The sequence below is a fragment of the Halichoeres trimaculatus genome, unplaced genomic scaffold, assembly GCF_033239565.1.
Source record: "Halichoeres trimaculatus isolate MK-OKI-2021-1 unplaced genomic scaffold, fHalTri1.1 fHalTri1_scaffold_23, whole genome shotgun sequence".
Classification (NCBI taxonomy): domain Eukaryota; kingdom Metazoa; phylum Chordata; class Actinopteri; order Labriformes; family Labridae; genus Halichoeres; species Halichoeres trimaculatus.
In genome coordinates, this window is record NW_027437201.1 from 17,981,680 (window position 1) to 17,998,448 (window position 16,769).

General features: G+C 41.5%; 1 protein-coding gene across 8 annotated transcripts in view; it reads right to left on the minus strand.

Annotated features, from left to right (window-relative positions):
• The window catches only part of LOC141784802 (SRC kinase signaling inhibitor 1-like), a 136,852-nt gene that overhangs the window by 86,156 nt on the left and 33,927 nt on the right, over positions 1-16,769 (minus strand). For 5 of the 8 annotated variants that reach the window (XM_074662683.1, XM_074662681.1, XM_074662682.1 and 2 more), the window contains exons 1-2: positions 1,406-1,481; positions 174-481 (exon numbers count right to left, since the gene is read on the minus strand). In XM_074662683.1, coding sequence (XP_074518784.1) covers positions 174-481; positions 1,406-1,445 — 348 coding nt within the window. In that variant the 5' untranslated portion in view covers positions 1,446-1,481. Of the gene's footprint in view, positions 1-173; positions 482-1,405; positions 1,482-16,769 lie in introns of those variants that run through there. The other 3 variants (XM_074662680.1, XM_074662684.1, XM_074662686.1) reach the window with 1 other exon arrangement.

Genomic DNA, 16,769 nt, shown 5'->3' on the forward strand with positions numbered 1-16,769 from the left:
ATAAACAGGAATATTCAGCATGATTAAGAGACAGTGCAGGAGAGACCAATAAGTCTCTGGGGATAAGAGGGAGAAACTGCAGAATAATTGAACTTTATTTTGTGAGGTTAGAGGCACAAAGTGTCTGCTGTGTTTGTGTGTGGTGGCTCTGAGCTGCTGCGTGTCTCAGGTACCTGTCGTCCAGCAGGAGTGGAGCCCTGCGACAGGCTGCCGGGGCTGTTGGTGTACTTGTTCTTCTGGAGGTCCATGAGGGCGTCTCGCTGGCGTTCGATGTCCGCCTTGTGGATGCTGTTCAGCGCCTCCAGGCTCTTGGCGGCCACCGAGTTGTGCCGGCGGTCCAAGGAGGAGGACGTGAAGCCTCCATTGCTGTTGTCGGCAAACCGCCGGGCCCCGCGGCCGCCACCGGCAGCCAGGGTATGATAATCCCGCGGGAACTCGGCATCTCCGGCAGAGATCATGGGACCCTTTCTCTTCTCTCGACCTGCAGCGGGGTGGGGGTGTAGGGATTGAACAGAGATGAAAAGAGGATGAAGTGAGACAACTATACACATTTATCATTTTTCTTAAAGGAAATCTCTAAAAGAGGAGAACAGGGGATGACGGGGGATGATGGTCCTCCATCCTGCAGCTGCTGCGTGGAGGATTATAAACTCTGTTTATGGTGTGAATGCTTCAACTCACTTAACAAGTGCACCACAATTATGATGACAGTCTTCAGTGTTGATTTTTACAGCAGCTGTAAACACTTATTTAGGTGTTTTACAGGAGGGATGATTGATTATTTATGAGAAGAAACACAAAGAAGCCGCACGTTATTGATCCCTGTGGTGAAATTCAATACTATACCCTGTTAGCAAACATGCTACACACACATGCAGTTTCTCCAGCTCCCCTTTCCAGAAAGAGGGATATTTCAGACATTAAATTAATCAAAACAGAGTGCCCAGTAGCTGATAATTGTATTATTAGCTGGACAAGAGAGTAGAGAATCATATAAGCATAGCCTCCTTGTTAGAAAAGCATGCATCAGTTAGCTGCTAGTCAATAGATCTTAGCTGCTTTAGCACATGTATGTTGTTTTTCTCCTGAGGTTGCTCATCCCACTGTAAGTAATTGAAGCTGATAATGTTAATATCACAGCACACACAGCTTTGTGTTAACAGGGAAGTTAACAGGTCACACCTGGAGGCCTCTGGAGTGAACAGCAGTGTGAGTGTTAATGTGACAACTTAAGAAGCTCCTGCTGTATGTGCTGACTCTGTCCTCCGGCTACATGTGCAGGCTAATGATGTCTGGAGGAAACAGTTTAATGTGTTTTTCACTGTTTCTCCTTAAACATAGGCACCACACACACACACACACACACACAAACACACACGACAACATTACTGAAACTCAAACACACCTCTAGCAATATAGCGCCCTGGTAGAAACAGCTGCAACATCTGTCAAATCCAACAACTGCCACCGTCCTGGGAACCCTGAGGCACAAGAGAGAGAAAAAACGGTTGCACTGAAACGTCCAGTGTTATTATGTGACAGCGGCGATGTCTCACAGTGGTGTTAAAAGCAGCAGAGGAGAGATGACATGAGGAGAGAAGCTGCTCCTGTTCCTCTGCCTGTAGAGGCAGGTTTAGTGCCACCTTGTGACCAGAGAGACATAAAGCAGCGCAGACTTGCAGAAGGTGAGCACTCACAGGTGGAGTACTAAACCAGAGGAAACATTCAGATAAGACTTTTTCTGTATGTCTGCTGCATCTAATCCTGGGGTAAACAACAGAAATACAAATTACAGCTGAAAAAAAGCAGCTTATCTGACATTTAAAGTACTAAAACAAACATCTCAAGTCAGACTGATCTAATTTAGACGTCTGGAAATGAAGATATTAGATCAGAGTTTATGTCACTAAATGTCATTTGGTATAAAACAGCACAAGTTTAAAAACTAGTTTGTGGAAAATAAAGTCTAAAGTTTCTAAAATAAAGAATCTAATAGTGTTGTTGCTCTGTTTTCTGTTTGAGTGGCTCTATGAAACTGATTTTGACATCCAAAGCAAACAGATTATTTAAAGTGAGGCTTTAACCAGGCTTTACACTGTTTTTCTGATAGCTTTGTTGGAAGATTTTTATGATTTAATGCTCAAAAACTACACAGAAGTCACCTTTGAAAAACCTTATTTCAGCACCTGTAAGGCCCTTTCAAGCACTTAATAACCCAGCACTCTTGAACCCTCCTCCACTGCTGCCATGCTTCAAAGTTTCCATCAGTGTTTCTCTGTTTGAAACAAGCAGCAGCTGCCGATCTAAGAATATGAGACAATGCAGAAGGGCTAAAACCTGCTGTTTCTCAAGTGTCAGCTTGAGGCTGGCTCCAGAAGTACCGGAAGTCAAACACACACCAAGCCAAAAAAAGCTGTTTTCAAAGCAGAAATTAACCTATTTACAGCCTGGTTCAAAAAACATCTCCTGTCCGAGTCGCTAATTTTACTATCGACGCATTGGGGGGTGAATTTTTTTCCAACTCTGCAGTTCAGAGGATAATAAGATCGCAAGCTCACCCAATTAGAGGCACAGCTCAGGGTCACGTGACCGATGGGCACCCTATAGCTGTATTCGAAGCCCTTGCCACTACCAATATGGCTGCTACAACCAATGTGCTTCATTTACTGTTTCAGAAACAGACGGGGGACGTCTGTGAAGTCTACGTCTATGTTTTATAAAGAGACGGATTAAAAGTCGTTGTCTCACCAATCTGTGATGTCATAAATTGGGCAAAACTCACAACCTGCAGTCTTAACCTGAAATTCCTCCATCACACTGTTACCTCACAGTTTAAAACTTATCTATGTCAAGGATCAACTTCCAACGCTTTAACGTCATACTTGTTCGTCGAACATTAAAAAGTGTGACACCACGTCTTAAATCTGAAAGCAGCAAACACAAAACAGTGTGGCGCCTCTTTAATTGATTAGCTGATGGCCAACTTTCAGAGGCGGGAAATCAAACTCAGCCACACACATCTCTCAGTGTGTGCTGGATCCAAAGCAATCATGCATATCGAAAACAACATTAAGATCTGCACAGCGCTGTAATCAAACAAGAAGCAGCTCATCTTCAGACGGCACACACAGTTTCATCAGCACAACTTTCCTCCTGTTGCACTTCTGCGATATATGCAGGTTATACATTACAGAGTGTGTATAGACTGTGTATACATTATTGATCTGTACACTAAGGACTCTGATCTGCCTGCTGGGCAAATAAAGAAGCAATGAAGCAAGACCTGAAACTTCATTAGCTTGCAGTTAGGAAAGTCTGTGATGCAGAAAATCATCAGGAGGAAGTTAAAGAATAAATTACACGTTACTTGCATGATAGCAAGACACAAAATAACATTTGTATACCATTTCTACAGAGATATTGTAATACCTGGAGAGGTTTTTAAAGGCATGTAACAGTAATGCATTACGTCAGCTTTTATTATTCAAAAAACTACGGTGTATGAAAAACATTCAGTCACTCCTTTTCTTTCCGAGCATCTGAAATGTTTCGTCTCCAGAGATTCAGCCTGACAACAGCAGCATTTGTAGCTGTAAATTGTTTGGAGCAGAGACTGTTTGAGTTGGTCCCTGATGTAAATCTTCCAATAGGAGCGCAGCAGCATGCCGCTGTGTATCCATGGGAGGAAAAACGGGGGAGAGGAAAGTGTTAGAAAACTGGGGGAGACTGGGAGTCACGCAGAAGCTTGTCAGTTTAATTTATGTGAAGCCTTGAGCAAACCTGCACTGTGCGGAGGTGGGGTGTGTGTGTGTGTGTGTGTGTAAACAGATGCTATATTTTATCAGCACAAAGAAGCTCGGCTGGTCATCTGCAGCAATACCTGCTGGGATTTAAAGCAAAGGTCTCTTTAAAACAACCGTGTAAAGAACTTCTGTCCTACTTTAAACTTTATTCATGCCAAGCCTTCACCCGCTCTAAATGTGTCATTTATATTCATAGAAACAGAGGCGATCATCAGTGGAAGCTGCCCGTTACAGCCAATGTTCACCCGCTGCCTTTGTAATCTGGTGTTGGATGAATTTTGAAGTTATTGGACAGAACAGCTGGGGGGAGAGAGGAAATGTGAGGAAGAACGGCAGAAAAGGCTTTTGTCTGGAGTCAAACCAGCAACTGCTTCAACAAGAAAAAAAATGTTTAATATACTGTTTGTCTTTGCAAAGCCTTAGTTGTGATGTCAGATTTTTCTTAACTTAAATGTTTGATCAGGGTCAGCATCACTAACACTGCTCCCGTCTTAGTTCACAGGTTCGAACAATGAGCTCTCTCTCTGAAGCTCTGTTATTTGTTATTTGTGTTTTGTCATGTAACGTCTCATCTCATCTCCTCTGTGTGTTCAACCAGAGGCACCCGCTGCACACAGAAAGCCCGGCCCGGCACATACAGTACAACAGAAATCATGACATTACTCATCCATGTGTAAAAGCAGCTCCAGCGCTGTATGTGCTCTACTTTTTCTGAACTCCAACATGTCATTACTGCTGCTGCTGGTAGTTAATGGGCTGCCACCTCCTCCCAGCTTGCTCCTGGCACCACCTCTGTTATTACAGCTCTGCTGCTGCTTACAGCACTTCCAGTCCAGCTGATGAATAGTCTGATAATTATCTTACTTTACTCACACTGTTGAATCTTTGACTTTAAAGCTGTCGCTATCAGGAAGACGAGTTATTGCAGCTTCATTAACATACATGTCAGCTGTGTTATGCATTAATGATGCTCTAGGAAAGCCACAAGAAGCAGATCTGAGGGCTCCTAAAGTAAATTCAGATCTTTACACCGCACCTAAAAGCTTGTTTAAGGTTTAAGCAAACTGAAAAAAAAAATACTGATGAGATTAACTGGGTGTTTTTAGTAGGGCGGTGACAATAAGCTTATCTTGAGATTCGTTAACGATTTTTGGGGTGCTGATTTAATTTAAATTGTGATTCTTCACTTGTTAAACATTTTTTTTGATTTTGGGGTGTTTATTTCACACCAAGCCATGTGAAAAAGTTAATTGATGATAATGTCTATGGACTATATCAGGAGCCATATTTTCCCATAAAATGCACATCACGCGAGTCAGAGAGAAACATTTCACCCTCTGCTGGAGAAAAATGGTAACTTTTTTTCAGTCAAGTTTACAAAGACTGAAATTAAGAATTTTAATTTAAAAAAAAAAGATTTTGATATTGCCAAACAAAAAAACCTGATATATCGTATAACGATTTTTACTTCCACCCCTAGTTTTTAGGTAGTTTCCATACACAACTTCCTGTCCCACTTGATCTGCTTTTTGTGAATTGAAGCATCACAGCGCCAACTTCTGGCACAGATAGGAACCTTATCACACAGGCGGCCTAGATCTGAGCCAGAAGCGAGTCAAAATGCATCTGGAATGCACCTGGAATACGTTCCGAATGCAGATGGAACGCATCTGGAACACATCCAGAACACACCCGTAATGTTCCGGAATGCAGCATGGAACACATCTGGAACTCACTTAGAACTAAGCCGGATTGCAGCTTGAACGTAGTCAGAATACAACCGGAATAAGTGCAGAGTGTAGCCAAAATGCATCCGGAACACAGCCGTAACAGTTCCGGAATGCAGCATGTACACACCTGGAACACATCTGAAACAGCAGGAATACAGCCAGGACACATCTGAAACTCACTCGAAACACAGCTGGAACGCATTTAGAATACTGCAGGAATACGTCCAGAATGCATCCGGAACACAGCTGGAAAGCTACTGGAACACACCTAAAATGCACCCTGAACACAGTTCCAACCTCTGGCACAAATGGGAGCTTTATCACACAGGCAGTGTAGATCAGAGCCAGAAGTGAGTCAAAATGCATCTGGAACGCTGCTGAAACATGTCTCGAATGCAGATGGAGCGCATTAGGAACACATCCAGAACACAGCCTTAAAGTTCCGGGACATCTGGAACAGCTGGAATGCAGCCAGGACACATCTGGAACTCACTCAGAACTAAGTCGGAATACATTCAGAGCTCTACCGGAATACATCCAGAGTGCATCCAGAACACATCCGGAACACAGCTGTAACAGTTCCGGAATGCAGCATGTACACATCTGGAACACATCTGAAAAAGCTGGAATGCAGCATGTACACATCTGGGACTCATAAACCGCGCTAAGCACTAAGCCGACCAGAATGCATCCGGAACACAGCTGGAAAGCAGCTGGAACACACCTGGAATGCACCCTGAACACAGTCAGATTGAGTTGGAACACATCTGTTATGCAGACGGGACGTATTTGAAATGCACCTGGAACACAGCTGGAATGCAGCCAGAACACTTCTGGAATGCACCAAGGAATTAGCCAGAATGCATCTAGAATGCAGACAGCATGCATCTGGAATTCTCTCAGAATTTAGCTGAAACACAGCTGGAATGCATCTGGAACACACTCCGAATGCAGCCAGGTGAGATGGAACACATCCAGAATGCAACCTTAATGCATCTAGAAGGCACTCAGAACACACCTGGAACAAAGTGCATGTACGCAAACACATACACAGGATGATCTGATTAAAAACAAGATTAAATCTTTTCTGCACTAGAGGAGCAAAAGTCCACAATGACCAAAAGCTTTAATTCACCTCACTTCTCAAAGCTTTCAGACCAAGTGCACTAAAATCTGCCATTTTCAGCATTATTTAGTTACCAATCTTGTCGTTAAAATTCAACATAATAAAATGTGTGTTTGTCCGTCAGTCAAACGGGCTGAAGGTGTGAGCCGGCCTCCCCCGGTGATTCATTATTCTGTGTTCATTAGAGCTGAGGGGAGACTAAAAACCGCGTGATTGATCGTCATTGTGCCACAGATATCATAAATCAGCTGCCCGGGACACATTCCAAAAGTCTGCTCAAGGCCACGTCCAAACGTTTCTCATTACAAGGCTGTGAGTGTGCCAGCTTGTGTGTTTGTGTGTCTGAGAGAGAGTGTGTGTTGACAACCTATGCCTCTAGATGGCCAGGTTTTGACAGAGGCTGTTTGTTAGTTTTATGGTTTCATCACACCGAGGTCTGATTATTTGTTCTCGTCTGTGCTTCGTTCAGATTTACTGGAAATTATTTCTTCCTGAGGTTTCGACCAGTTGGGTTTTTGGAGCGAGGCTGCAGGAGGAGAGGACACTGCTGATGATTTCTGTGGATAAATAATACACGTTTAACACTTCTCTTTAAATACTGCCTGACCTGTAGTGATGCTTCCTGTACTTTAAGGAAGAAGTTATGCTGTCATTCCTCTTGTACATGTTATGTTGGTAATTCTGACTCCAACTGACTTTCAGCTTAGCTGGAGATATCATAGTCACAAAGGTAACAGCCACAATAACACAAAACCTTGATATGAAGGTCAGATATCAAAAGTATCCCTGCAAAAATTGACAATTTGATATGTGCACTAATAGGTTTTTTGGCTTTTGAAGCCTCAAGTGGACACTTGAGGAACTGCAGTTCTTTGCACACTGGCTTCACCTGAGGCTGATACATGCATGTAATGATTCAGTAGCTTGTCAACATGCATCTTCTGCCACAAAACGATTTATTTCTAAGTCATTCTCCTGGGGAATAGAGACTTTGGAATGATTTTCTTATTTGATTAATAAATAATGCATCAAAAATAACAATGAAACAAATTTTTATTATAAATCTTTAGGCTTTAAATCCAGTGAAAATCTGCAGCATCTTTTCTGTTCCAGTGGAAAAGTACAATACAACAGCAGACGGGTAAATCTGTGTGTACTTTCTGGATATTATTTCAGCTTCTCTGAACTTTGACCGGCAGATTTTGTGCCGTTGACCTGAAGTAAGCCGTCCTGACAGATGTGACCTTTGAGAGAACGGAGAGCAGGCGGGTTTAAGAGGGAGCAAGCTAATGTAGCATCTTAGCTTTTTTTTTCCTCTTCCTCTTCAAAAAAGTGTTCAGAAACAGAGGCTTTGGTTTCAGGCTATTGATGAAACTTATTCAAACAACCTTTTGTGTAGTTAACTATATCTTATCACTCACTTTAAAACTGTGTGCCATGATCACAGAAGGTTGCAGCTTGGTATTTCCCAATGACTTCCTCTCTGACTCATTGTTGCGATCTTTTTCTGATATTTTTTCATCATCCTCTGAGCTCCAACGTCAACCAGCTGCACTGACTCCTCGTCTAAGTCAGACCTTTTTCCTTTTCAGTCAGACCTCCCCTCTTCATCAGGCTTCATTAATTACAGAGGGAAGCACTGTAAAAGGAATGAGTGAGAGAAAAAAAAAACGGTGCTCCTCCATCCGCAAATTATAATATCCAGCTCTCCAGGGCTCTGGAAAATTAAAATAAAACCCAAACAAGATCTGAACGAGAACGCTGGGTGGGCTATATTTGGAACGAGGTCTGCCTTCGCTGCATTCAAGATTCCTTCAAACTGTTGCCGGCAGGGAGGCGTTCAGGATCACAGTGAGCAATTGTGGAGCTGAAAAAGAGCTGCTGATTGGCTCAGGAAAGCCTTTACTTTGGGTATCACCATCTAATTTTAAAGAAATGGTTTATCCCATTTTGCTCTCAGAGAACAGAATTAAAATGTCAGTGATTACGCCTTTTACAACCCGAAGGATCCCTGCTGCGTGAGAACAAAGTTTGCACCATGTCGAACAAGAACAGAAGCCTCCATTGCTCTCTTTGACCGCGAGTTCAATTTCCACATCAGAGAGTGCTTCATGATTCATTCACAGGCGAGGGAAGATTGATAAAAAAGTGATGGAGTGTCTCAAAGTGCCGCAGATATTCTCTGATATATCTCACATACTGGGTCCAGATCAGAGCAGTGAGGCTGCACAGAGAGCAAACATCAGACCGTCCGGCTCCGTTCAGCAGCAGAGCACAATCACTCGTCAATCTTCAGCCCACAGCGGTGTAACCGGGCCTGAAGGACGCTTGACCTTCCACATGTTGACTCTGTGGAGCCTCAGGCAACGCTGCTCTGACTGATCCTGAGATGAGCAAACATCAAGGGTAGACAGGGAGGGAGGAACACAGAGACAAAGTTGGAAAACTCAACAAATGTTTTCACACAGCTCAGTTTTAGCTCCACTCACTGTGAACTTGTACGAGGAGTTTCTCATATTTGTTCTCCTCTGTAGACATTTCTCCTTTTTCCTCGTAAGGATCTGAGCTGAATATTAAAGAGGCAACACTTTCAGATCAAATCTCTGCACATCAGCCTCTTTCCTTTGTCTATATGTTGATGTATTCTTGTGCTTTATTTACAGAAACTTTGTTCTCAAAGTCTCAAACAATGGTTGAATGACGCTGAAGTTAGGGGCGTCTGCATGAACGGTTTTGCTTTCAACAAATTTTGCTTTTTTGACCTTTGACAAACAGATTTGTGCAGCTGACCCACGGTAAACCACTCTGACAGGTCTGACCTTTGAGAGAACGGAGCACAGGAGAGTTTAATAAAACATATCTTAATGAAAAAGAGTCTGTAAAATTTGTGCACTCTTTATCAGGGATAGAAGAAAGGTGCAGGAATTAAAAGGGTCAAAACTTTCTCAGTAACATCTGCATTTCCTTAACTTTTACACATCCTCTATTTTGGCTTTAAAGTCATGAGATTCACAGCTCTAATGGCTGCATTTGTGCCTCTAAACAATGCTAGCCTTCACGGATCATATCGACAGATGCTAATAAAGCAGCATTCCCTAAATAAGTTACACGACACCAGCAATGAAACTCCATCAGTGTTAAATCATCACACATCAGTGCTTGAATATAGATTTCTTGTTTGTGAAAACAAAACACCTCACAGACGTTACCCAAGGTGGATGAAAAAGTGAACGCAGGCATCAGCGTGTAACTGCACACATCACTTCACTAATGTTTAACAAGGTGACAAGACAAAGGGAACAGGCACAAGAAAATGATCTCCCTGATTGAGATGCGTCAGAGTGATTTAAACTCTGCATTGATATTTTTTTTTTACTTCTGCACCAGCACTTTTGAGTAATAACTCCTGAAAAATAAGGGAGGTGTTAATTGTTCGCACACTGTCGTGAAGACATGACTTTTAATAAGACATGTTTGTTTTGGAAATGAATGAAGATCACATCTTCTTTTTAACTCTACTTCTCTTTGCTCGAGACAACTTTTTACAGTATACAGTTATGTGAAGCTATGGTTTGAAACATGACAACAAACAAACTTTGTCAGTTTGTACCGTAGTTTAGTAGCCAGCTATATTTAGCTCTACTCACAGCCCAGTGCTCTGAGACGTGTCTGTAAAGTGTAACGTTAGTGAATCCTGGTTTTGTCCTACTAGAGCTCATCTACCAACTCCAACCTCACCAAGCAGAGCTAACGTAACCTCACTCTTCATTTTATTGATAGACTCTAAAGTTTGGACAGATCACTGCAGAATAACTGCTGACTGTGGGTTGGAATGAACATTATCACAAACAGATTAGCCTGTGTTTTAGCCTTAAGCTCCTATTTCAGCCATTAGCTCGTGTTTTAGCCTTTAGTCTGTTTTTTTGTCTTTAGCTTGTGTTTTAGTCTTAAGCTCCTGTTTTAGCCTTTAGCCTGTGTTACAGCCTTTAGCCTTAGCTTTTAGCCTTAGCCTTTAACCTATGTTTTAGCCTTAAGCTCATGCTCTGTCACTCTCCTGTTTATTCATTTGTTTATTTGTCTTAATGTAAATATGTAAATAGAAATATTTATCGTTTTTTTCTCTATTTTCTACTTTACAATGTTTGCTACTAATTTGTAACTTCATGTTTTTTTATTATTCTATTTCTTTTTGCTATTGAATTTACTGCAGCTGCTGTGACAAAAAACATTCCCCCATGGGGGATCAATAAAAGAATATTTTATTCTATTCTATTCTTTTCTATTTAGCTTTCTTCTGCTCTTCTGTCCTTTCCTGTCTGACAATTAGGCTCCAGTGTCCACCATCACTACAAAATTTTACAGCAGAGGAAAACACAGATCTCTCTTCTCACTACTAAACTTCATCAGCCAGCGTGTTGTTGTCAAAGAGACTTTGTTGTGCCATAAATCATTCCAGTCCTGTCCGACCTGATCAAGAAGCTGAGAAATAGCATTCAGGAATAATCTCTATCGGTGCTGATAATCTCATTTTAAAGTGTGGATTACGATCAGGCATATCTAGCAGAGAAACTTTTTCAGGATCATTTATTAAGTCCCAAGAGGATTGTAACTGACAGGTGAATCTTCAGACTTTAAGTTTTTTATCTGTTAAGACCAAATTATTTGGTGCATTTGTGAGAGATTCGATTATTTGTTAGACCAGAAGGATCAGATATCCTAAATCACTATGAGTCCAGTGCAGTGTGTGCAGCAGACTAACTGGTCCCCTGATAAATATCACTGCACCATGGAAACTAAACGTCCTCTGCTGCCTTCTTTATCCCTCTGACTCTGTCTCCGTTTTAACGCTCACTACGCATCCTTTATGAAACCACATCTACGTCTTGTTATGTCACATCATGAGAAAACAGACAGAGAGTCAAACAGGTTATAAATAACCATCAGGCCTACAGTGGAAACATGTGCTTGAGGCTATCATACATGAAGCATTAGCAGAGCGAGGATGCAGGGATGGAGACATCAGAGTGGTTTGAAAACATGCTCAATTGTTTACGCAGAATACCTACATTCCTGCCTGACATTAAATAACATCATTTTGATACTTTTCCTGTTATTCATTTTTTAATTCTTCCAGATTACAAACAACAACCAAGTGAAAGCAAAGCTGATACCAACACAGATTAGCCAAGGAATTTAACTTGGGAAATGTTTCTAAAATTTTGATTTTGTAACAGAACAGATACACATGTCATTGGCATAAAATCACTTTAAAGAGCCCCAGCTTTAGCTCATTAGCTTTCTAACAATGCCAGTTGGCAGCTCTTCCAAAGCTCAGCGCGGGCTGACAATGAAGTACCAAGTTTTTTCAGGCACTTCAACGAATTAGACACATGGACACGTGTTGTGATTATGGCTTTACATAAAGAGCTGGAGATCATCTCAGTAGGGATGGGATGATTATGAAAATCAGGGGAGATACTGCTACCAACGCTCGAATTCACAATTCAGAGGAATATGTTTTACAAATCACAGGACTCAGCAGGTGAGAGCTTGAAAATCCAAATTTGAAATCCCAAATATGAGCAAAAATTGACTGATGATCTTTATCTAGTGTCTGTTTTTATTGCTTGTAGTCATAAGTCAATCTGAACCTCTGCACCTGCTTTTTCTTCTTCTTTTAATTAAGTTTCCTTCATGGATAATAGATTTAAATAAGCAGAAACAGCCAGAGCAAAGAGTAGAAAGCTGTTATGAGTGATTTGCTGCATGTATGCGTCTGTTTCGGTGCTGACAGTCGGATGAAAAGAGGAATGATAGCTGTAATAAAGCCAGGTACATTTATAGCTCAAACACCCCCACGTGATGTATCTGTGTGACATTTATCCACTGCTGATGCGGTTACACGGTCAGTAAACATTGACATTTATCTCTGTATCAACAGTAGCCTCGCGCACATGGAGACACTTTCTATTGGGTGTCATCTTGAAAGATTTCAGCCAAAAAGTGACTCGTTATCCTGAGAACGAGCCAGCCGGCAGATTTCCGAACATCACAGGGAAGACGGTCGAGAGAAGATCTTAAATGTGATGCTGCATCTTCAAAGAGAATAATAATTTAGGATGGAGCCTTCATGATGAGAAGGGGGGACAGCTGAGACTCCAGCTCCTTCCCTCTGATCCTCTAACTGTCTTTTTCTGCATCTCCGCAGCTCGCTCAGTGAGTCTGAGCCCTGCCTGTAACTTTTACAGAAAACTTCACTCAGATCAGCTCGCTCTGGCCTGAGTGTGAAGCTGCGGGACGCTCAGAGCATCAATTTACCAACACTCAGGATGCAGTCTGTCCCCGGTGCTGCTAAACTTGGGATGAGAGGCTGCATGCTGAGGATGTTAGATGAAAGAGGGGCGGCAGGTGAGCGCAGGTGTGCAGCTGAGGTTATCAAGCGGCCACCTTCCATCACAGAGGTATGATTGAATCCATCCCCTGAAGACCCTGCAGCTCATACACATGCCTCTTTGCCAAGTTCCACCTCTAAATTACTGCTCCTACTGCAGCACTCGGCCTCACCCGCTCCTCACCTCGCTCCTCACCTCGCTCCTCACCTCGCAGCCGCCGACAGGACAAAACCTGAGCTGAGAGGAGACATCAATTCAGACTCAGAGAGGAAGTTCTGGTAATTAGAAAGTGATATTTTTGGCTGCTCTGAGTGTAGGACACGTCCTGAAGGTGAGTAATTGGTATCATTGAGTGAACAGTGGGACGGGATGAGTCAGGGATCGAGATCTATTAGTGGCCAGTAATCAGTGTCTCACACTGGGCTCTGGGAGGGCGGCCAGCTGGATGGATGCTGCCTCTGCTTTGTGCTGTGTCACAGAGCAGCTACTACTAATACCTGTGATAGTGCTCAGTGTATCAAACTGGAAATGTTTGAATGGTGCAGAAGAGAAGGGTCGAACTGCGTCTTATGCTTTTCCAAAAATGGTTGAGCTCACTGATGCTCCTCCCATTCCTCGACAGTTTTAAGTTCAGCTCAATATTTCCCTTAACAACATCTCGCAGCTTCAACTCCCCGATAGTTTCTCAAGTTGCTCTTTAACCAGGAAATAAAAGCAACATATTGAGTAGGAACCATAGCCTAGACCAAGGTTAAGGGCCAATCCCACTCTACCTCTTAGGCCTTATCTTAGAGACAGGGCTAAGGGGAAAGGCTACGCAGCTCTTGAATCGAAGACAAACTGAGACCTCACTTGAAACTATCAGGTACAACAAATTTCCCATATCCATATTTTTTTATCAGATATCCAAATCTTTGCAACTTCATGCTAATATTAGCCATGTTTTGAATTGTTGGTTTTATTTTGAAACCGCTTGTTGTAATGGTCTACCTAACACAGCTATATCGATAGCTAAAGCCAATAATAGCTACACCAATGTCAGACCAGAGTGACGGGTTTCATGAGTGATTGGACAGATAAGCTGCATTCATTGCATACACCATGAAAGGCGAATGTTGGGATATTCAGAAGTTACATACGTAGACTGAAAAAAAAAAAATGGACGTCATCTTGCACGGCTCGAAGTGAGGTCGCCACAAAACTGCTCCCCCTGGTGGCTGGCTGCAGTATAGGTCAAAAAATCCATCTCCCCAGTCATTCCAGATGGGCTGTGGTCAAACTTTAAAAAATTAATACACCTCAAAGAAATGTTTCTCACGTCTGATTGTTGTGGTGCTTTGAAGATATTATTTGGCTGTCTTTTATTCAAGTCTTCTTTTTTCTGAAACATTTCATTTCATTAGTTTTCCGAGGTTAAAAACAACGATTTTACGTTTAACGATGACTGGCAGCTGCTGTTCTCCTGTATTTTTTTCCGGGGTTGTAAAATATATCAGGAGGTAAAGTCAAGAAGTGATTAGACTCTCGAAAGAAAAATAAAATTATATTTTTGTCACCCGGCTCCACTAAGATTCTCCCAGAATCCCTCATTGTCTCTACTGCGCGGGGGTATTTTGGCTTTAAAACCGTACAATGGTAAATGGCGGAGCCACGCTGTCCACTCTATATACAGCCTACGGTTACATAACGTAGCTTCTGAGTACCGAAATGTGCCCTTGACTTTCGCTTTTCATGGCTTAGCTATCTCTTTTGTCATGTTACCCATAACCTGACATCAGTTTATCATCAGTTTGTATAAATGTGTCTGTTTTACAACAATCAGCGAGCGTTTAGGGGTGATGAAATAGCCGGGATCAAGTGGTGTCTCGTGTCTAAGACGTGTTTTTTTACCCCTTCCCCTTTGCCCTCAAAACAGAGGGGAAGTATTAGACAAACGGGTAATATGAGGGAGTAAGGGGTAAAAATGATGATTAGGATTGGCCCTAAATTTCATTTTGGTGCAACAGTGTTTGCCACTTTTTGAAGCTTTGAAAAATCAAGCTTCCCTAATGACACATGTTCACCAATTCAAAGAATTTTCTTACGGACATAAAGCCAAAAGCAGTCAAGTGAAAACGTCAAGTTTGAGCCTTAATGCCGTTTTTATTCTTGTCCATCACTCAACTCTAATTGTGGAAGTCTCATTTCAAAAAGGGGAACTCTTCAGCATTTATTTATGCAACATAAAATACCCGAAGCTGCAACTAGGGCAACTGAGTCTTTGAAATCAGACGACCATGATTCATTTATCAAACAAATACTGAGACAGATCATCAGAATCTTGGTATGTCTGAGCTAAATTAACACTGTGAAGTATAAGAATTGTTCAAAGTTTGAAAGTAAAGAGTATAAACACTCTCCAGGATCCAAAGGTCGTCTTTCTGCTCTGGGTTTCTTCAGGTGATGGGATATTAATTTCCCCCGGAGACTCTGGGTACACAAAGTGCCGGGGGACTGGAAATTACACCGTGTACTGATGGAATTTGGTATGCAGGTAAATAGATTTAGGAGTTATTATCCCAGCAGGCCTGAGTCTATTTCAAACATCTTAGTGTACGTCTTATTAAAGTCAGATGACTCTTTAGCTTCATACAGAAAAACCGCCACAGACAAATATCTGAGTGTGGTTTGTTTTAGCAAAGGGAAAGTAAAGGAAGCAGATGGAAATGTCTCTGGAGGATCAGATTTCCACAGCAATGAAACTCCCATGTTAACCATAAACTCTGTTATAAGGTTGGTTTATGTTTGAACTGTGCTCTATCAGCTCTTTATGCACCTTCTCGTCTCTGTATATAAAGCAGCATGTCCTGCCCCACCTCCAACGGTTTCTGTTTTCTTTATCCTCCTGAGACTCAAGCTTTGGTCTTTATACTACAAGTATAGTACATAGAAACTAAACTTGGTCTTTATACAGGAATTTATTGATTTTTACTTTTATAATTAATTCATAAGTTTGTAAAAAGTTGTTGGTTATTAGTTTTATTGTACATAAAAACACTGGTTTCATTCAGAAAATGTAGATATAATTTTTACCTTTCTCTATTCTACCTTGAGAGCTGCAGCAAAAGTCTTCTAATATAATGTTGTGACTTAGAAATTTACAGTAAATCCTGTATTTGAATATTCTAAATATCTAAAGAAAAAATGTGTGAATAAAATAGGGTATGTGATATGTCAACAACAAGCGTTTTGATTGGTCGGATGTGCACTCTACGCAAGTGAAACTTTGGAAAAATCGATTTCGGTCCAAAATAAAAGCCGCAATTTTGCTCAGTGAAAGAACATTGCTGGTGTAAGACAGTAGGTTTGAAAAACATAAATAATATGTGAAATATTTGCACAAAAAATATGGTGTGTACGACGGCGTATTAGGGCCACTAAAGAATGAAAAAAAATAAATACATTTTCAAGAAAAAAACAAAGTTTTCAAGTTTCTAAAGTCGCAAATTTACGACTTTAGAAACTCAAAAATTTGCAAGTTCATTAAGTGGAACATTTATGACTTAATAAACTAGTAAATTTGCGAGTTCAAAAAGTCACAAATTTATTACCTTGTAAAGTCATAAATTTACTGGTTTGTGACAAGTCCCGGGTGTTAGTTGATGCACAGGCGCAGGGGATGCCACGCTTGAGAGATACAGATAAGCTGAAAAAAGCTAAGATGAAAAAATGGTAAAAT